The sequence below is a fragment of the Oncorhynchus mykiss genome, chromosome 10, assembly GCF_057628025.1.
Source record: "Oncorhynchus mykiss isolate SJ-2025 chromosome 10, ASM5762802v1, whole genome shotgun sequence".
Classification (NCBI taxonomy): Eukaryota; Metazoa; Chordata; class Actinopteri; order Salmoniformes; family Salmonidae; genus Oncorhynchus; species Oncorhynchus mykiss.
The window spans coordinates 81,707,183-81,730,911 of record NC_143031.1 but is presented as its reverse complement, the minus strand read 5'-3'; the positions used below and the strand labels follow the sequence as shown (position 1 = coordinate 81,730,911).

Sequence of the window (23,729 nt, the reverse complement as noted above, 5' to 3'; positions counted from 1 at the left end):
AGGTAGGGGGAGGAGAGAGGGGGAGGGGGAGGAAGAGAGAGGGGAGGAAGAGGGAGGGGGAGGAGAGAGGGGAGGAGAGAGGAAGAGGGAGGGGGAGGAGAGAGGGAGGGGGAGGAGAGAGGGAGGGGGAGGAGAGAGGGGGAGGGGGAGGAGAGAGAGGGAGGGGGAGGAGAGAGGGAGGGGGAGGAAGAGAGAGGGAGGGGGGGTGAGAGAGAGGGAGGGGGGAAGAGAGAGAGGGGGGGTGAGAGAGAGGGAGGGGGGAAGAGAGAGAGGGAGGGGGGAAGAGAGAGAGGGAGGGGGGAAGAGAGAGAGGGAGGGGGGAAGAGAGAGAGGGGGGGTGAGAGAGAGGGGAGGAAGAGAGAGGGAGGGGAGGAAGAGAGAGGGAGGGGGGAGGAGAGAGAGGGAGGGGGGGGGGAGAGAGAGGGGAGGAAGAGAGAGGGAGGGGAGGGAGAGAGAGGGAGGGGGGTGAGAGAGAGGTAGGGGGGGTGAGAGAGAGGGAGGGGGGAAGAAAGAGAGGGAGGGGGATGAGAGAGATGGAGGGGGGAAGAGAGTGAGGGAGGGGGGTGAGAGAGAGGGAGGTACTGAGCTCTATAGGTGAGTCTAAAAATAGCCTTCTATACCACATGAATGTTAAAAAATACGTTTTGTGGCCTACATCCCAGCCTGTGTCAGATCCGGCCGTGACCGGGAGTCCCATAGGGCGGCGCACATTTGGCCCAGCGTTATCCGGGTTAGGGGAGCATTTGGCAGGGGGGTGGGGCTTTTCTTGGCTCATCGCTCTCTAGTGACTCCTTGTGGCGGGCCGGGCGCCTGCAGGCTGACAGTGTTTCCTCTGACACATTGGTGCGGCTGACCTCCGGGTTCAGCGGTTGGGTGTTAAGGAGCGAGGTTTGGCGGGTCATGTTTCAGACGACGCATGGCTTGACCTTCGCTTGAGGCTGAAGGGTTGAGGCTGAAGAAAGGAGCCTAAGACTCAGTGTAGGGTTGAGGTGGAGCTATAAGTCTCAGTGTAGGGTTGAGGTGGAGCCTTAAGACTCAGTGTAGGGTTGAGGTGGAGCTATAAGGCTCAGTGTAGGATTGAGGTTGAGCTATAAGGCTCAATGTAGGGTTGAGGTGGAGCTTTAAGGCACAGTGTAGGGTTGTGGTGGAGCTATAAGGCTCAGTGTAGGGTTGAGGTGGAGCCTTAAGACTCAGTGTAGGGTTGAGGTGGAGCTATAAGGCTCAGTGTAGGATTGAGGTGGAGCCTTAAGACTCAGTGTAGGGTTGTGGTGGAGCTATAAGGCTCAGTGTAGGGTTGAGGTGGAGCCTTAAGACTCAGTGTAGGGTTGAGGTGGAGCTATAAGGCTCAGTGTAGGATTGAGGTTGAGCTATAAGGCTCAATGTAGGGTTGAGGTGGAGCTTTAAGGCACAGTGTAGGGTTGTGGTGGAGCTATAAGGCTCAGTGTAGGGTTGAGGTGGAGCCTTAAGACTCAGTGTAGGGTTGTGGTGGAGCTATAAGTCTCAGTGTAGGGTTGAGGTGGAGCCTTAAGACTCAGTGTAGGGTTGAGGTGGAGCTATAAGGCTCAGTGTAGGATTGAGGTTGAGCTATAAGGCTCAATGTAGGGTTGAGGTGGAGCTTTAAGGCTCAGTGTAGGGTTGTGGTGGAGCTATAAGGCTCAGTGTAGGGTTGAGGTGGAGCCTTAAGACTCAGTGTAGGGTTGAGGTGGAGCTATAAGGCTCAGTGTAGGGTTGAGGTTGAGCTATAAGGCTCAATGTAGGGTTGTGGTGGAGCTTTAAGGCTCAGTGTAGGGTTGTGGTGGAGCTATAAGGCTCAGTGTAGGGTTGAGGTGGAGCCTTAAGACTCAGTGTAGGATTGAGGTGGAGCCTTAAGACTCAGTGTAGGGTTGAGGTGGAGCCTTAAGACTCAGTGTAGGGTTGAGGTGGAGCCTTAAGACTCAGTGTAGGGTTGAGGTGGAGCCTTAAGACTCAGTGTAGGTTTGAGGCTGAAGAAAGGAGCATTAAGACTCAGTGTAGGGTTGAGGTGGAGCCTTAAGACTCAGTGTAGAGTTGAGGTGGAGACTTAAGACTCAGTGTAGGGTTGAGGTGGAGCATTAAGACTCAGTGTAGGGTTGAGGTGGAGCTATAAGGCTCAGTGTAGGGTTGAGGTGGAGCATTAAGACTCAGTGTAGGGTTGAGGTGGAGCTATAAGGCTCAGTGTAGGGTTGAGGTGGAGCATTAAGACTCAGTGTAGGGTTGAGGTGGAGCTATAAGGCTCAGTGTAGGGTTGAGGTGGAGCATTAAGACTCAGTGTAGGGTTGAGGTGGAGCCTTAAGACTCAGTGTAGGGTTGAGGTGGAGCCTTAAGACTCAGTGTAGGGTTGAGGTGGAGCCTTAAGACTCAGTGTAGGGTTGAGGTGGAGCCTTAAGACTCAGTGTAGGTTTGAGGCTGAAGAAAGGAGCATTAAGACTCAGTGTAGGGTTGAGGTGGAGCCTTAAGACTCAGTGTAGAGTTGAGGTGGAGACTTAAGACTCAGTGTAGGGTTGAGGTGGAGCATTAAGACTCAGTGTAGGGTTGAGGTGGAGCTATAAGGCTCAGTGTAGGGTTGAGGTGGAGCATTAAGACTCAGTGTAGGGTTGAGGTGGAGCTATAAGGCTCAGTGTAGGGTTGAGGTGGAGCATTAAGACTCAGTGTAGGGTTGAGGTGGAGCCTTAAGACTCAGTGTAGGATTGAGGTGGAGCCTTAAGACTCAGTGTAGGGTTGAGGTGGAGCCTTAAGACTCAGTGTAGGGTTGAGGTGGAGCCTTAAGACTCAGTGTAGGGTTGAGGTGGAGCCTTAAGACTCAGTGTAGGTTTGAGGCTGAAGAAAGGAGCATTAAGACTCAGTGTAGGGTTGAGGTGGAGCCTTAAGACTCAGTGTAGAGTTGAGGTGGAGACTTAAGACTCAGTGTAGGGTTGAGGTGGAGCATTAAGACTCAGTGTAGGGTTGAGGTGGAGCTATAAGGCTCAGTGTAGGGTTGAGGTGGAGCATTAAGACTCAGTGTAGGGTTGAGGTGTAGCTTTAAGACTCAGTGTAGGGTTGAGGTTGAAGAAAGGAGCTTTAAGAGTCAGTGTAGGGTTGAGGCTGAAGAAAGCGCTCGAGCAAGCAAGGGTTTGAGATAGGGTTGGAAGCTTACCTTTGGATTGGAGCTGTGGCTGAGAGACCGAGGCCGGGGTTGACGCTAGAGCTGGGGTAAGGGTTGAGGCTAGAGCTAGGGTAAGGGTTGAGGTTAGGGTTGGAGTTAGGGCTTTATGTTTATTGTTATTTGTTTCAGTTTCAAGACGGGATCTTACCTCTTGTCTGGGGGTGGGGGTCTGGGTGGGCCTTTGGTTGGCGTTGAGGCTGGAGCTGTACTTGTAGCTGATACTACAGGTTTGGGTAGATAAGGGCCTTGAGGCCTTGGGGCTGTAGCTGGACCTGGAGTTGGGACTGTTGAGGCTGTATCTGGGGCTCCAGGAGGGGTAGGGGAAGGGGTCGGACCTCCAGGGGGGGTAGGGGAAGGGGTCAGACCTCCAGGAGGGGTAGGGGAAGGGGTCAGACCTCCAGGAGGGGTAGGGGAAGGGGTCGGACCTCCAGCAGGGGTAGGGGAGGGTGTCAGGGGGCAGGGTGAGGGGCCGTCCACCATGATGGATGACAGAGGCTGCTGGGCCATAGAGGCACGGTGCTCCTCTACCAGAAACGAAGGGATGAATGTCACACTGTGGAGTGAAAGGTAAAATAAAGAGAGAGAGAGAGAGAGAGAGAGAGAGAGAGAAAGAAAGAAAGAGAGAGAGATGAGCGAGTGAGTTGATAGAGAGAGACGTAGTTAATGTAGGTATGTGTCTGTGTTTGTGTCATTTAGACAAAAGTCCTAAGATAGTTAAAAACTAGACAATAATGGAGCTGATCATTACAAACATATTGAAATTATGATGATTCATACTGGACAATAAAGGATACTGGATATTATAGGATACTGGATATTAAAGGATACTGGATATTAAAGGATACTGGACATTAAAGGATTCTGGATATTAAAGGATACTGGATATTAAAGGACATTAAAGTATATTAATAAAGGATACTGGATATTAAAGGATACTGGACATTAAAGGATACTGGATATTAAAGGATATTAAAGGATATTAAAGGATACTGGACATTAAAGGATACTGGATATTAAAGGATACTGGATATTAAAGGATATTGGATATTAAAGGATATTAATTAAAGGATACTGGACATTAAAGGATACTGGAAATTAAAGGATACTGTATATTAAAGGATATTAAAGGATACTGGATATTAAAGGATATTAAAGGATACTGGATATTAAAGGATATTAAAGGATACTGGATATTAAAGGAAACTGTATATTAAAGGATATTAAAGGATACTGGACATGAAAGGATACTGGATATTAAAGGATATTAAAGGATACTGGATATTAAAGGATATTAAAGGATACTGGATATTAAAGGATACTGGATATTAAAGGATATTAAAGGATACTGGACATTAAAGGATATTAAAGGATATTAAAGGATATTAAAGGATACTGGACATTAAAGGATATTAAAGGATACTGGATATTAAAGGATACTAGATATTAAAGGATACTAGATATTAGATATTAAAGGATACTGGATATTAAAGGATACTAGATATTAAAGGATACTAGATATTAAAGGATACTAGATATTAAAGGATACTGGATATTAAAGGATACTAGATATTAAAGGATACTAGATATTAAAGGATATTAGATATTAAAGGATACTAGATATTAAAGGATACTAGATATTAAAGGATACTGGATATTAAAGGATACTGGATATTAAATGATAATGGATATTAAAGGATACTGGATATTAAAGGATACTGGATATTAAAGGATATTAAAGGATACTGGATATTAAAGGATACTAGATATTAAAGGATACTAGATATTAAAGGATACTGGATATTAAAGGATACTGGATATTAAAGGATACTGGATATTAAAGGATACTGGATATTAAAGGATACTGGATATTAAAGGATAATGGATATTAAAGGATAATGAATATTAAAGGATACTGGATATTAAAGGATAATGTATATTTAAGGATAATGGATATTAAAGGATACTGGATATTAAAGGATAATGGATATTAAAGGATACTGGATATTAAAGGATACTGGATATTAAATTATATTAAAGGATACTGGATATTAAAGGATATTAAAGGATACTGGATATTAAAGGATACTAGATATCAAAGGATACTGGATATTAAAGGATACTGGATATTAAAGGATATTAAAGGATACTGGATATTAAAGGATATTAAAGGATACTGGATATTAAAGGATACTGGATATTAAAGGATACTGGACATTAAAGGATACTGGATATTAAAGGATACTGGACATTAAAGGATACTGGACATTAAAGGATACTGGACATTAAAGGATACTGGACATTAAAGGATACTGGATATTAAAGGATACTGGACATTAAAGGATATTAAATGATATTAAAGGATACTGGATATTAAAGGATACTGGATATTAAAGGATATTAAAGGATACTGGACATTAAAGGATATTAAAGGATATTAAAGGATACTGGACATTAAAGGATACTGGATATTAAAGGATACTGGATATTAAAGGATCCTGGATATTAAAGGATATTAAAGGATACTGGACATTAAAGGATATTAAAGGATATTAAAGGATACTGGATATTAAAGGATACTGGATATTAAAGGATACTGGATAATAAAGGATATTAAAGGATACTGGACATTAAAGGATATTAAAGGATACTGGACATTAAAGGATACTGGATATTAAAGGATACTGGATATTAAAGGATACTGGATATTAAAGGATACTGTATATTAAAGGATACTGGATATTAAAGGATATTAAAGGATACTGGATATTAAAGGATACTGGATATTAAAGGATACTGAACATTAAAGGATACTGGATATTAAAGGATACTGGACATTAAAGGATACTGGACATTAAAGGATACTGGACATTAAAGGATACTGGATATTAAAAGATACTGGATATTAAAGGATATTAAAGGATATTAAAGGATACTGGATATTAATGGATTCTGGACATTAAAGGATATTAAAGGATATTAAAGGATACTGGATATTAAAGGATACTGGATATTAAAGGATATTAAAGGATACTGGACATTAAAGGATATTAAAGGATATTAAAGGGTACTGGATATTAAAGGATACTGGATATTAAAGGATACTGGATATTAAAGGATACTGGATATTAAAGGATACTGGATATTAAAGGATACTGGATAATAAAGGATATTAAAGGATACTGGACATTAAAGGATATTAAAGGGTACTGGGCATTAAAGGATACTGGATATTAAAGGATACTGGATATTAAAGGATACTGGATATTAAAGGATACTGGATATTAAAGGATATTAAAGGATACTGGATATTAAAGGATACTGGATATTAAAGGATATTAAAGGATACTGGACATTAAAGGATATTAAAGGATATTAAAGGATACTGGATATTAAAGGATACTGGATATTAAAGGACACTGGATATTAAAGGATACTGGATAATAAAGGATATTAAAGGATACTGGACATTAAAGGATATTAAAGGATACTCGACATTAAAGGATACTGAATATTAAAGGATACTGGATATTAAAGGATACTGGATATTAAAGGATACTGGATATTAAAGGATACTGGATATTAAAGGATATTAAAGGATACTGGATATTAAAGGATACTGGATATTAAAGGATATTAAAGGATACTGGACATTAAAGGATATTAAAGGATATTAAAGGATACTGGATATTAAAGGATATTAAAGGATACTGGACATTAAAGGATACTGGATATTAAAGGATACTGGACATTAAAGGATACTGGATATTAAAGGATACTGGACATTAAATTATACTGGATAATAAAGGATATTAAAGGATACTGGACATTAAAGGATATTAAAGGATACTGGACATTAAAGGATACTGGATATTAAAGGATACTGGATATTAAAGGATATTAAAGGATACTGGATATTAAAGGATACTGGATATTAAAGGATATTAAAGGATACTGGACATTAAAGGATATTAAAGGATACTGGACATTAAATGATACTGGATATTAAAGGATACTGGATATTAAAGGACATTAAATGATACTGGATATTAAAGGATACTGGATATTAAAGGACATTAAATGATACTGGATATTAAAGGATACTGGATATTAAAGGATACTGGACATTAAAGGATATTAAAGGATACTGGACATTAAAGGATACTGGATATTAAAGGATACTGGATATTAAAGGATATTAAAGGATACTGGACATTAAAGGATACTGGATATTAAAGGATACTGGATATTAAAGGATACTGGACATTAAAGGATACTGGATATTAAAGGATACAGGACATTAAATAATACTGGATATTAAAGGATACTAGATATTAAAGGATACTGGATATTAAAGGATACTGGACATTAAAGGATACTGGACATTAAAGGATACTGGATATTAAAGGATACTGGATATTAAAGGATATTAAAGGATACCGGATATAAAAGGATACTGGATATTAAAGGATACTGGATATTAAAGGATACTGGATATTAAAGGATATTAAAGGATACTGGATATTAAAGGATATTAAAGGATACCGGACATTAAAGGATACTGGATATTGAAGGATACTGGATATTAAAGGATATTAAAGGATACTGGATATTAAAGGATACTGGATATTAAAGGATACTGGACATTAAAGGATACTGGATATTAAAGGATACTGGACATTAAATTATACTGGATAATAAAGGATATTAAAGGATACTGGACATTAAAGGATATTAAAGGATACTGGACATTAAAGGATACTGGATATTAAAGGATACTGGATATTAAAGGATATTAAAGGATACTGGATATTAAAGGATACTGGATATTAAAGGATATTAAAGGATACTGGACATTAAAGGATATTAAAGGATACTGGACATTAAAGGATACTGGATATTAAAGGATACAGGACATTAAATAATACTGGATATTAAAGGATACTAGATATTAAAGGATACTGGATATTAAAGGATACTGGACATTAAAGGATACTGGACATTAAAGGATACTGGATATTAAAGGATACTGGATATTAAAGGATATTAAAGGATACCGGATATAAAAGGATACTGGATATTAAAGGATACTGGATATTAAAGGATACTGGATATTAAAGGATATTAAAGGATACTGGATATTAAAGGATATTAAAGGATACCGGACATTAAAGGATACTGGATATTGAAGGATACTGGATATTAAAGGATATTAAAGGATACTGGATATTAAAGGATACTGGATATTAAAGGATATTAAAGGATACTGGACATTAAAGGATATTAAAGGATACTGGACATTAAAGGATACTGGATATTAAAGGATACTGGATATTAAAGGACATTAAATGATACTGGATATTAAAGGATACTGGATATCAAAGGATATTAAAGGATACTGGACATTAAAGGATATTAAAGGATATTAAAGGATACTGGATATTAAAGGATACTGGACATTAAAGGATACTGGATATTAAAGGATACAGGACATTAAATAATACTGGATATTAAAGGATACTAGATATTAAAGGATACTGGATATTAAAGGATACTGGACATTAAAGGATACTGGACATTAAAGGATACTGGATATTAAAGGATACTGGATATTAAAGGATATTAAAGGATACCGGATATAAAAGGATACTGGATATTAAAGGATACTGGATATTAAAGGATACTGGATATTAAAGGATATTAAAGGATACTGGATATTAAAGGATATTAAAGGATACCGGACATTAAAGGATACTGGATATTGAAGGATACTGGATATTAAAGGATATTAAAGGATACTGGATATTAAAGGATATTAAAGGATACTGGATATTAAAGGATACTGGATATTAAAGGATATTAAAGGATACTGGACATTAAAGGATATTAAAGGATATTAAAGGATACTGGATATTAAATGATACTGGATATTAAAGGATACTGGACATTAAAGGATACTTGACGACATTAAAGGATATTAAAGGATACTTGCTATTAAAGGATACTGGATATTAAAGGATACTGGATATTAAAGGATACTGGATATTAAAGGATACTGGATATTAAAGGATATTAAAGGATACTGGATATTAAAGGATACTGGACATTAAAGGATATTAAAGGATACTGGATATTAAAGGATATTAAAGGATACTGGATATCAAAGGATATTAAAGGATACTGGACATTAAAGGATATTAAAGGATACTGGATATTAAAGGATACTGGACATTAAAGGATACTGGATATTAAAGAATACTGGACATTAAAGGATATTAAAGGATACTGGATATTAAAGGATATTAAAGGATACTGGACATTAAAGGATACTGGATATTAAAGAATACTGGACATTAAAGGATATTAAAGGATACTGGATATTAAAGGATATTAAAGGATACTGGATATTAAAGGATATTGCAGATTATTAAAGGATACTGGACATTAAAGGATACTGGATATTAAAGGATACTGGACATTAAAGGATACTGGATATTAAAGGATACTGGACATTAAAGGATACTGGATATTAAAGGATACTGGACATTAAAGGATACTGGATATTAAAGGATACAGGACATTAAATGATACTGGATATTAAAGGATACTAGATATTAAAGGATACTGGATATTAAAGGATACTGGACATTAAAGGATACTGGACATTAAAGGATACTGGATATTAAAGGATACTGGATATTAAAGGATATTAAAGGATACCGGATATAAAAGGATACTGGATATTAAAGGATACTGGATATTAAAGGATACTGGATATTAAAGGATACTGGATATTAAAGGATATTAAAGGATACTGGACATTAAAGGATACTGGATATTAAAGGATACTGGATATTAAAGGATATTAAAGGATACTGGATATTAAAGGATATTAAAGGATACTGGATATTAAAGGATACTGGATATTAAAGGATATTAAAGGATACTGGACATTAAAGGATATTAAAGGATATTAAAGGATACTGGATATTAAATGATACTGGATATTAAAGGATACTGGACATTAAAGGATACTTGACGACATTAAAGGATATTAAAGGATACTTGATATTAAAGGATACTGGATATTAAAGGATACTGGATATTAAAGGATACTGGATATTAAAGGATATTAAAGGATACTGGATATTAAAGGATACTGGACATTAAAGGATATTAAAGGATACTGGATATTAAAGGATATTAAAGGATACTGGATATTAAAGGATATTAAAGGATACTGGACATTAAAGGATATTAAAGGATACTGGATATTAAAGGATACTGGACATTAAAGGATACTGGATATTAAAGGATACTGGACATTAAAGGATATTAAAGGATATTAAAGGATACTGGATATTAAAGGATACTGGATATTAAAGGATACTGGATATTAAAGGATATTAAAGGATACTGGATATTAAAGGATATTAAAGGATACTGGACATTAAAGGATACTGGATATTAAAGGATACTGGATATTAAAGGATACTAGATATTAAAGGATACTGGATATTAAAGGATACTGGATATTAAAGGATATTAAAGGATACTGGACATTAAAGGATATTAAAGGATACTGGATATTAAAGGATACTGGATATTAAAGGATACTGGATATTAAATGATACTGGATATTAAAGGATATTAAAGGATACCGGATATAAAAGGATACTGGATATTAAAGGATACTGGATATTAAAGGATACTGGATATTAAAGGATATTAAAGGATACCGGATATAGAAGGATACTGGATATAAAAGGATACTGGATATTAAAGGATACTGGATATTAAAGGATACTGGATATTAAAGGATATTAAAGGATACTGGATATTAAAGGATATTAAAGGATACTGGACATTAAAGGATACTGGATATTAAAGGATACTGGATATTAAAGGATATTAAAGGATACTGGATATTAAAGGATATTAAAGGATACTGGATATTAAAGGATACTGGATATTAAAGGATATTAAAGGATACTGGACATTAAAGGATATTAAAGGATATTAAAGGATACTGGATATTAAATGATACTGGATATTAAAGGATACTGGACATTAAAGGATACTTGACGACATTAAAGGATATTAAAGGATACTTGATATTAAAGGATACTGGATATTAAAGGATACTGGATATTAAAGGATACTGGATATTAAAGGATACTGGACATTAAAGGATATTAAAGGATACTGGATATTAAAGGATATTAAAGGATACTGGATATTAAAGGATATTAAAGGATACTGGACATTAAAGGATATTAAAGGATACTGGATATTAAAGGATACTGGACATTAAAGGATACTGGATATTAAAGGATACTGGACATTAAAGGATATTAAAGGATACTGGATATTAAAGGATATTAAAGGATACTGGATATTAAAGGATACTGGATATTAAAGGATACTGGATATTAAAGGATACTAGATATTAAAGGATACTGGATATTAAAGGATACTGGATATTAAAGGATATGAAAGGATACTGGACATTAAAGGATATTAAAGGATACTGGATATTAAAGGATACTGGATATTAAAGGATACTGGATATTAAATGATACTGGATATTAAAGGATATTAAAGGATACTGGATATTAAAGGATACTGGACATTAAAGGATATTAAAGGATATTAAAGGATATTAAAGGATACTGGATATTAAAGGATCCTGGACATTAAAGGACATTAAAGGATACTGTATATTAAAGGATACTGGACATTAAAGGATACTAGATATTAAAGGATACTGGATATTAAAGGATACTGGACATTAAAGGATACTGGATATTAAAGGATACTGGACATTAAAGGATACTAGATATTAAAGGATACTGGACATTAAAGGATATTAAAGGATACTGGACATTAAAGGATATTAAAGGATACTGGACATTAAAGGATATTAAAGGATATTAAAGGATACTGGATATTAAAGGATATTAAAGGATATTAAAGGATACTGGATATTAAAGGATATTAAAGGATACTGGACATTAAAGGATACTGGACATTAAAGGATACTGGACATTAAAGGACTAGGAAAGACAGGAGAGTTTGGATTCAGCATTTTGGTTCTGAGGGTGTGTCCTGGTCAACTCCTATCTGGACCTATAACAGAACTCCTCTGCATCACGACTCCAGCCACAGTGTTGGTCAGGTCAGGTTGGTGGCTGGTGTGAATGTCTATATATACAGTAGACTGTAGGTGTGTGTTACCTCATATCTGAACCTATAACAGAGTGTCTCCTCAGCATGGCTCTGCACATAGCGTTGGTCAGGTTGGTGGCTGGTGTGAATGTCTATATATACAGTAGACTGTAGGTGTGTGTTACCTCATATCTGAACCTATAACAGAGTGTCTCCGCAGCATGGCTCTGCACATAGCGTTGGTCAGGTTGGTGGTGGGTTCTCCGTTAACAGCCAGGATAGTGTCCCCGACGCCCAGCCTCCCGTCCTGACAGACAGACCCTCCACGGACCACTGACCGGATCAACATCCCTGAGCCATCCTTCATAGCACTCACTGTCAGGCCTGTTAACACACACACACATACACCTGTAGTAACACTCACTGTCAGGCCTGTTAACACACACACACATACATACAGTGCCTTGCGAAAGTATTCGGCCCCCTTGAACTTTGAGACCTTTTGCCACATTTCAGGCTTCAAACATAAAGATATAAAACTGTATTTTTTTGTGAAGAATCAACAACAAGTGGGACACAATCATGAAGTGGAACGACATTTATTGGATATTTCAAACTTTTTTAACAAATCAAAAACTGAAAAATTGGGCGTGCAAAATTATTCAGCCCCCTTAAGATAATACTTTGTAGCGCCACCTTTTGCTGCGATTACAGCTGTAAGTCGCTTGGGGTATGTCTCTATCAGTTTTGCACATCGAGAGACTGACATTTTTTTCCCATTCCTCCTTGCAAAACAGCTCGAGCTCAGTGAGGTTGGATGGAGAACATTTGTGAACAGCAGTTTTCAGTTCTTTCCACAGATTCTCGATTGGATTCAGGTCTGGACTTTGACTTGGCCATTCTAACACCTGGATATGTTTATTTTTGAACCATTCCATTGTAGATTTTGCTTTATGTTTTGGATCAATGTCTTGTTGGAAGACAAATCTCCGTCCCAGTCTCAGGTCTTTTGCAGACTCCATCAGGTTTTCTTCCAGAATGGTCCTGTATTTGGCTCCATCCATCTTCCCATCAGGCCCAAACCATGATGCTGCCACCACCATGTTTGACAGTGGGGATGGTGTGTTCAGGGTGATGAGCTGTGTTGCTTTTACGCCAAACATAACGTTTTGCATTGTTGCCAAAAAGTTCAATTTTGCTTTCATCTGACCAGAGCACCTTCTTCCACATGTTTGGTGTGTCTCCCAGGTGGATTGTGGTAAACTTTAAACAACACTTTTTATGGATATCTTTAAGAAATGGCTTTCTTCTTGCCACTCTTCCATAAAGGCCAGATTTGTGCAATATACGACTGATTGTTGTCCTATGGACAGAGTCTCCCACCTCAGCTGTAGATCTCTGCAGTTCATCCAGAGTGATCATGGGCCTCTTGGCTGCATCTCTGATCAGTCTTCTCCTTGTATGAGCTGAAAGTTTAGAGGGACGGCCAGGTCTTGGTAGATTTGCAGTGGTCTGATACTCCTTCCATTTCAATATTATCGCTTGCACAGTGCTCCTTGGGATGTTTAAAGCTTGGGAAATATTTTTGTATCCAAATCCGGCTTTAAACTTCTTCACAACAGTATTTCGGACCTGCCTGGTGTGTTCCTTGTTCTTCATGATGCTCTCTGCGCTTTTAACGGACCTCTGAGACTATCACAGTGCAGGTGCATTTATACGGAGACTTGATTACACACAGGTGGATTGTATTTATCATCATTAGTCATTTAGGTCAACATTGGATCATTCAGAGATCCTCACTGAACTTCTGGAGAGAGTTTGCTGCACTGAAAGTAAAGGGGCTGAATAATTTTGCACGCCCAATTTTTCAGTTTTTGATTTGTTAAAAAAGTTTGAAATATCCAATAAATGTCGTTCCACTTCATGATTGTGTCCCACTTGTTGTTGATTCTTCACAAAAAAATACAGTTTTATATCTTTATGTTTGAAGCCTGAAATGTGGCAAATGGTCGCAAAGTTCAAGGGGGCCGAATACTTTCGCAAGGCACTGTACCTGTAGTAACACTCACTGTCAGGCCTGTTAACACACACACACATATATATATATATATACCTGTAGTCACATTACAACACATTACAACACATATACCTGTAGTCACATTACAACACATTACAACACATATACCTGTAGTTACACTACAACACATATACCTGTAGTTACACTACAGCACATATACCTGTAGTCACACTACAACACATATACCTGTAGTTACACTACAACACATATACCTGTAGTTACACTACAACACACTACAACACATTTACCTGTAGTTACACTACAACACATATACCTGTAGTCACGCTACAACACATATACCTGTAGTCACACTACAACACATATACCTGTAGTTACACTACAACACATATACCTGTAGTTACACTACAACACATATACCTGTAGTTACACTACAACACATATACCTGTAGTCACACTACAACACATATACCTGTAGTCACATTACAACACACTACAACACATATACCTGTAGTACACTACAACACATATACCTGTAGTTACACTACAACACATATACCTGTAGTTACACTACAACACATATACCTGTAGTTACACTACAACACATATACCTGTAGTTACACTACAACACATATACCTGTAGTTACATTACAACACATATACCTGTAGTTACACTACAACACATATACCTGTAGTTACACTACAACACATTTACCTATAGTCACATTACAACACATATACCTGTAGTTACACTACAACACATATACCTGTAGTTACACTACAACACATAAACCTGTAGTTACATTACAACACATATACCTGTAGTCACACTCAGGTCATGTCATTATAGCTTTTAAAAAAGAGAGAATGTTCTCCTCAATTTACCTGGTTTTAACACAGCTGACACCTCATATAGTGTTATTGTTTTAACACAGCTGACACCTCATATAGTGTTATTGTTTTAACACTGCTGACACCTCTGATAGTGTTATTGTTTTAACACTGCTGACACCTCTGATAGTGTTATTGTTTTAACACAGCTGACACCTCTGATAGTGTCAATAACAGAGGTAATGTTCTGAGTGCCCCCACAGTGGGGTTTCACCCCCCAATAACAGAGGTAATGTTCTGAGTGCCCCCACAGTGGGGTTTTACCCCCAATAACAGAGGTAATGTTCTGAGTGCCCCCACAGTGGGGTTTTACCCTCAATAACAGAGGTAATGTTCTGAGTGACCCCACAGTGGGGTTTCACCCCCAATAACAGAGGTAATGTTCTGAGTGACCCCACAGTGGGGTTTCACCCCCAATAACAGAGGTAATGTTCTGAGTGTCCCCACAGTGGGGTTTCACCTCCAATAACAGAGGTAATGTTCTGAGTGTCCCCACAGTGGGGTTTCACCCCCAATAACAGAGGTAATGTTCTGAGTGAATTGGGCCAACTCGTTGTACAAGGACACACACATCCCCCATCCGTCTGCGCTCACAGACAGACACACACACACACACACACACACATCCCCCATCCGTCTGCAGTCACAGACACACACATACAGGGAGGAGGTGGGGAACAGGTGACTGGTGGGTTAACCCCCAACATTGAACTAATGCCAACACTGACAGACGGCTAGCGTGCACACACACACACACGCACACACACACACGCACACACACGCACACACACGCAGACAGATACACACACCTCAGTGGCACAGGTACAAAAAGGGTGCTAGGAAGATTAAACAAACACAGTTGCACACAAACATGGCTTTAAGAGGCTTGCATTGGCTATCTAGTATTCAGCAAGGATAACACACACACACACACACACACACACATACAACGGGAAACACAAACTTGCGGAGGAGTGCATTAGGACTACACACTAATCAGATCACATCTACACCAAGGGACCACACCAACACACTATGAGCGTACACAATTTGAAGTTAGATCAAAAATAAATGACGTTTTATGTATGTTTAAAATATATAGTTTATTGATTTTTTAAAATATTTCTTCTCTCATTACATTCAAATTACAATACAATCATAGTGCATATGGGTTACAGCCACATAGAAAATCACAGTTATTGACCTCTGAGCGACGCTACAGTGAAAGGTCTGATAGGTACACAAACAGACAGCACTTTCCTTCACAGCAACTGTATATAAATATATATATATATAAATGTATATATATATATATATATATATAAATGTATATAAATATATATATAAATGTATATAAATGTATATAAAAAAATATAGATATATATAAATGTATATAAATATATATATAAATGTATATAAATGTATATATATATATATATATATATATATATATATAAATGTATATAAATATATATAAATGTATATAAATATATAAATGTATATAAATATATATCAATACATATCAATGTATATCAATATATTTAAATACATATAAATATATATAAATATATATATATATATATAAATATATAAATATATATAAATATATATCAATGTATTACAATATATATAAATACATATAAATATATATAAATATATATAAATATATATAAATGTATATAAATATATATATAAATATATATATAAATATATAAATATATATAACTGTATATAAATATATAAATGTATATAAATATATATCAATACATATCAATGTATATCAATATATTTAAATACATATAAATATATATAAATATATATATATATATATAAATATATAAATATATATAAATATATATCAATGTATTACAATATATATAAATACATATAAATATATATAAATATATATATAAATATATAAATATATATATAAATGTATATAAATCTAAATATATATAATCTGTAAAGATAACATCGAGTAATATAATATCATATTAACTATCATGGTTTAACCGCTTATTTTTGTCTGTAGCTTTTCCTTAAGACAGACATTTCCAGTTAATAAACAGGCTAGTAAGAAACCCACAAAAACCACAAAGACAGAAACAAAGAAATCAAAAAGCAGTTTCACGCATTTGTGAAGAAACCGTCTCAAACGAACCAAGAACTAAAGTGTCACGCATTTGACCTCTCACAAACAAAACAAACATGAAACAACACCCCCATGCATTCCCCAAGGCAAGAAACAAAACATCACAGACTAACAAATGTTCTCACACACACACAACCGTCTCTTTTTTTTTTAGCAAACTACGCGTTAAAAACCAAACGAGACGTTCACATAAACGGTGTTCTCACATAAACGGTGTTCTCACATAAACGGTGTTCTCACATAAACGGTGTTCTCACAAATGTGTGTTCTAACAAACGATGGGGTCCACAAAACAAACAAAACACGAATTAGGATTCTCACAAATCTCTCACAACTTTCTCAAATGTGTTCTCACAAAAAGGTGAGTTCACCAACACAAAAAAAACACATGTTTACACAAAACTGCCAAAGCCATACCATACACAGTACAGTAAGAAATATATATATATAGTTGTAAATGTAGAGCTTTATCTCTTTGGTGTCATCCTGAACATCTAATGTTGGTAAGGTGTCAGGCAAGGTAATAACTATAAACACACCTTAGTGCTAAAATAACAACGATATGCTCACAACATTCTGTCGTCCCAAATGGACCAACAATAATTCCACAAAGCATTCTAGGTCTGAATGGTCACACACAAAGTAAAGTAGCCAAACTACACTGCCGAAGTCTGATACATTCAAAAATGGATTCTGGGAAACGAACTTCTCTAAAGTGATGGCAAATTAACCAAATCAATAACATGACTATAGTCCTACCATGTTGCTGACAAACCTAGAGACAAAACAGACAGTTGTCACTGGCATTCCTGTCATTACAGTGATGATGACAATGCGGAAAGTAGCCTAGTAGTTAGAGTGCTGGGCCAAAGGTTGCTGGGTCGAATCCCCGAGCTGACAAGGTAAAAATCTGTCGTTCTGCCCCTGAACAAGGCAGTTAACCCCACTGTTCCCCAGTAGCCTAGTTAAATAAAGGTTCAGTTCTCGGTCTCTTTCACAGTTAACAACATGGGTTTTCTTATTAACAGAGGTCCACTCTCTCTTTCTCAGTCAACAACATGGGTTTTCTTAACAGAGGTCCAATCTCTCTTTCACAGTCATCAACATGGGTTTTCTTAACAGAGGTCTTCTGTCTCTTTCACAGTTAACAACGTGGATTTTCTTATTAACAGAGGTCCACTCCCTCTTTCACAGTCAACAACATGGGTTTTCTTAACAGAGGTCCAATCTCTCTTTCACAGTCATCAACATGGGTTTTCTTAACAGAGGTCTACTGTCTCTTTCACAGTTAACAACGTGGGTTTTCTTATTAACAGAGGTCCACTCCCTCTTTCACAGTCAACAACATGGGTTTTCTTAACAGAGGTCCAATCTCTCTTTCACAGTCATCAACATGGGTTTTCTTAACAGAGGTCTACTGTCTCTTTCACAGTTAACAACGTGGGTTTTCTTATTAACAGAGGTCCACTCTCTCTTTCACAGTCAACAACATGGGTTTTCTAATTAACAGAGGTCCACTCTCTCTTTCACAGTTAACAACATGGGTTTTCTTAACAGAGGTCCAATCTCTCTTTCACAGTCAATAACATGGGTTTTCAGAGGTCCACTCTCTCTTTCACAGTCAACAACATGGGTTTTCTTATTAACAGAGGTCCACTCTCTCTTTCACAGTTAACAACATGGGTTTTCTAATTAACAGAGGTCCACTCTCTCTTTCACAGTCAACAACATGGGTTTTCTTATTAACAGAGGTCCACTCCCTCTTTCACAGTCATCAACATGGGTTTTCTTAACAGAGGTCCACTCTCTCTTTCACAGTCAACAACGTGGGCTTTCTTATTAACAGAGGTCCACTCTCTCTTTCACAGTTAACAACATGGGTTTTCTAATTAACAGAGGTCCACTCTCTCTTTCACAGTCAACAACGTGGGTTTTCTTATTAACAGAGGTCCACTCCCTCTTTCACAGTCATCAACATGGGTTTTCAGAGGTCCACTCCCTCTTTCACAGTAAACAACATGGGTTTTCTATGGTGCCCTTAATAAAAAGTGCAAGTCAACTTTCTTCCTCTCTGTTCTTCCTCTCTCTCTTCCTCTCTCTCTTTCTCTCTCTTTCTCTCACGTTTTCAACTTGATTGATTGAATTCAATACGACTTTATAAATTCAATAAGCCCTTTTAACAGATATTCCCTTATTAAGAAACACCAGTGTTCACCTCATCTCCTGAAAAAATCTTTGACTTCCCTCGATTATCAGCTTCTCCTCCTCTCCGCCCAGTATCGCCGTGCCGACGACGTACACACACAGACACCCCGCCACAATGAAAAACACCGATAACATACCAAGGCTACGGTTGCCCCTGACAACAGTGATTGTCCTCTCAAAATGGCTGCCGAAAGAAGGGGGCGGGGCCAGGAGCTTATCGCCGTCCTCCATGTTGCCGCTGGAACAATGACGCGGAGATTTCTCGTCCTGAGAAAGATAACAGAAAATAAAGGGATGAATCAATCAATCAATCAACGGAAGGATGGATGAATGAACTGATGGATGACTGGACAAAAAGAAGGATAAACGGATGAATGAAGGGCGTGAGACAGTAGCCTAACTGTTTGTGTCCAATGTATCGCTGTCCATTTGTAGCAGGTCTACAAGCTTTTCAGAACAGTTAGGGACGTCAAGAGAGCTTCTGTGTTGTACTTAGAACAGGTGTACGGTAGAGGTAGCATGCTTGGTGCCCATAATCAACACCGGGAACCTTAACATTTCAGAGAAGCATTGGCTGATTCAGTGTAATTTAAGTGAAAGTCGAAACACAAAAAACCTGCTGAGTGATTTAATGTCGGACAGTGAATGATTATAACGTCCTCACAATGAAGAAGACACTAGGCACTAGCACTTTCTCTGAGCCTAGCCCGATGACACTGATCCAGCTGGCCCGATGACACTGATCCAGCTGGCCCGATGACACTGATCCAGCTGGCCCGATGACACTGATCCAGCTGGCCCAATGACACTGATCCAGCTGGCCCGATGACACTGATCCAGCTGGCCCGATGACACTGATCCAGCTGGACCGATGACACTGATCCAGCTGGCCCAATGACACTGATCCAGCTGGCCCAATTACAATGATCCAGCTCGCCCAATGACACTGATCCAGCTGGCCCAATGACACCGATCCAGCTGGCCCAATGGCACTGATCCAGCTGGCACAATGGCACTGATCCAGCTGGACCAATGACACCGATCCAGCTGGACCAATAACACCGATCCAGCTGGCCCAATAACACCGATCCAGCTGGCCCAATGACACTGATCCAGCTGGCCCAATGACACCGATCCAGCTGGCCCAATGACACTGATCCAGCTGGCCCAATGACACCGATCCAGCTGGCCCAATGACACCGATCCAGCTGGCCCAATGACACCGATCCAGCTGGCCCAATGACACTGATCCAGCTGGCCCAATGACTCTAAACAGGAAATAAACTAAGCTATAGACGGAACAGTGTTGTATCTACAGGTCAGTACGATACAGGAACCTATAGAGGGAACAGTGTTGTATTTACAGGTCAGTACGATACAGGAACCTATAGAGGGAACAGTGTTGTATTTACAGGTCAGTATGATACAGGAACCTATAGAGGGAACAGTGTTGTATCTACAGGTCAGTATGATACAGGAACCTATAGAGGGAACAGTGTTGTATCTACAGGTCAGTACGATACAGGAACCTATAGAGGGAACAGTGTTGTATCTACAGGTCAGTATGATACAGGAACCTATAGAGGGAACAGTGTTGTATCTACAGGACGATACAGGAACCTATAGAGGGAACAGTGTTGTATCTACAGGTCAGTACAGGAACCTATAGAGGGAACAGTGTTGTATCTACAGGTCAGTATAATACAGGAACCTATAGAGGGAACAGTGTTGTATCTACAGGTCAGTACAGGAACCTATAGAGGGAACAGTGTTGTATCTACAGGTCAGTACGATACAGGAACCTATAGAGGGAACAGTGTTGTATCTACAGGACGATACAGGAACCTATAGAGGGAACAGTGTTGTATTTACAGGTCAGTATGATACAGGAACCTATAGAGGGAACAGTGTTGTATCTACAGGTCAGTACGATACAGGAACCTATAGAGGGAACAGTGTTGTATTTACAGGTCAGTACAGGAACCTATAGAGGGACCAGTGTTGTATCTACAGGTCAGTACGATACAGGAACCTATAGAGGGAACAGTGTTGTATTTACAGGTCAGTACAGGAACCTATAGAGGGACCAGTGTTGTATCTACAGGTCAGTATGATACAGGAACCTATAGAGGGAACAGTGTTGTATCTACAGGTCAGTACGATACAGGAACATATAGAGGGAACAGTGTTGTATCTACAGGTCAGTACAGGAACCTATAGAGGGACCAGTGTTGTATCTACAGGTCAGTACGATACAGGAACCTATAGAGGGAACAGTGTTGTATCTACAGGTCAGTATGATACAGGAACCTATAGAGGGAACAGTGTTGTATCTACAGGTCAGTATGATACAGGAACCTATAGAGGGAACAGTGTTGTATCTACAGCTCAGTACGATACAGGAACATATAGAGGGAACAGTGTTGTATCTACAGGACGATACAGGAACCTATAGAGGGAACAGTGTTGTATCTACAGGTCAGTGTGATACAGGAACCGAGTATGGCAGAATGTGAACACCATTTACTGAAGTACAAACAATTTGGAATAGGCCACTTCTCTAAGGGGTGGGAGGATAAAAACATACCCTAGGTTGACTAGTTCCTATTCACACACTTGACTCATATCTTTCCATTTGTTTGACCTGAACAGGTACTATAGCAAACAGTAAGGTGAGCTGTGACTATTGATCCAGAGAGTGAGATGGCTGCCTGCGTTTAGCATATAAACACTCTGTCTTGCTTTTCTCTTTCGTTTGTTATCATTTCCACACGATTTCGGGTTCTTCGTTACACTAACAGAGCAAAACGTACTTTCTAGAGTTAGCATTGTGAGCACTGCTACTTGTTCCAAGTTATTTCGGTCCTCACAGTAGAGTAGAGAAGCTAACCCTGAGGTGTTGATGTCACTTGACTGTTAGGAAGGCTTCTTACCGTCAGTGTGGAGCACGGTTGGCTGTTCCTCTGCTGTGAGCCGTAGCTGTTAGCATGCGCCTGCTGTGTGGAGGAGGCTAGCATCCCAGCTGAGTGGAGAGTGTCCTTCTCATCTCTCGATAACGACTGGGTCTCGTCTCTCGACGACCTCGACGACTCTGGGATGGACTCCAGGACACAACACTCGATCTGGGGGATACGTGAAAGGTCAAAGGTGGAGGGTCAGAGGTGGAGAGGGTCTGTAGGAAACGGAGAGGAATATAGACCCGATAGAGTTCTGGTCTGACCGAATTAGCATCGAAGCTAACCGGGTAAAGAGAGTGAATTGTGAATGGGGGAATTGGACACTCTCTTTCTCTCCCAACCTGTCTCTCTCTCTTCACCTCCTCCTCAACTACATTTCCTTCTCTCTTTCTAGTCTCTCTCCTCACCTCCTCCTCAACTACCTTTCCTTCTCTCTTTCTACTCCCTCTCTCCAACTCTCTCTCTCCCCCCACCCCTTTCTCTCTCTAGTAGTGTGGTCAGGCATTGTGTTCATTTCTCAACACCATGAAATATTCAGCAGGTTGGTAACAAGAGGTTCTCTCTGCTGCCCTACTGTTACTAGGACACAGGCAACAACAAGAGTTACAACACACTGTGGGCAGAAATAAACAACATGTACTGACTGTGTTATGGTGGTAAACTACATGTACTGACTGTGTTATGGTGGTAAACTACATGTACTGACTGTGTTATGGTGGTAAACTACATGTACTGACTGTGTTATGGTGGTAAACTACATGTACTGACTGTGTTATGGTGGTAAACTACATGTATTGACTGTGTTATGGTGGTAGATATAAACTACATGTACTGACTGTGTTATGGTGGTAAACTACATGTACTGACTGTGTTATGGTGGTAGATATAAACTACATGTATTGACTGTGTTATGGTGGTAAACTACATGTACTGACTGTGTTATGGTGGTAGATATAAACTACATGTACTGACTGTGTTATGGTGGTAAACTACATGTACTGACTGTGTTATGGTGGTAAACTACATGTACTGACTGTGTTATGGTGGTAAACTACATGTACTGACTGTGTTATGGTGGTAGATATAAACTACATGTACTGACTGTGTTATGGTGGTAGATATAAACTACATGTATTGACTGTGTTATGGTGTAGATATAAACTA

General features: G+C 38.5%; 1 protein-coding gene across 1 annotated transcript in view; it reads right to left on the bottom strand.

Moving 5' to 3' along the window:
- The window catches only part of LOC110517917 (multiple PDZ domain protein), a 114,871-nt gene that overhangs the window by 50,183 nt on the left and 40,959 nt on the right, over positions 1 to 23,729 (bottom strand). Inside the window, exons 16-20 of the mRNA XM_090188576.1 lie at positions 22,542 to 22,730; positions 19,617 to 19,875; positions 12,511 to 12,709; positions 3,309 to 3,713; positions 3,152 to 3,226 (exon numbers count right to left, since the gene is read on the bottom strand). Of these exons, the coding sequence (XP_090044702.1) occupies positions 3,152 to 3,226; positions 3,309 to 3,713; positions 12,511 to 12,709; positions 19,617 to 19,875; positions 22,542 to 22,730 (1,127 nt within the window). The remainder of the gene's footprint in view (positions 1 to 3,151; positions 3,227 to 3,308; positions 3,714 to 12,510; positions 12,710 to 19,616; positions 19,876 to 22,541; positions 22,731 to 23,729) is intronic.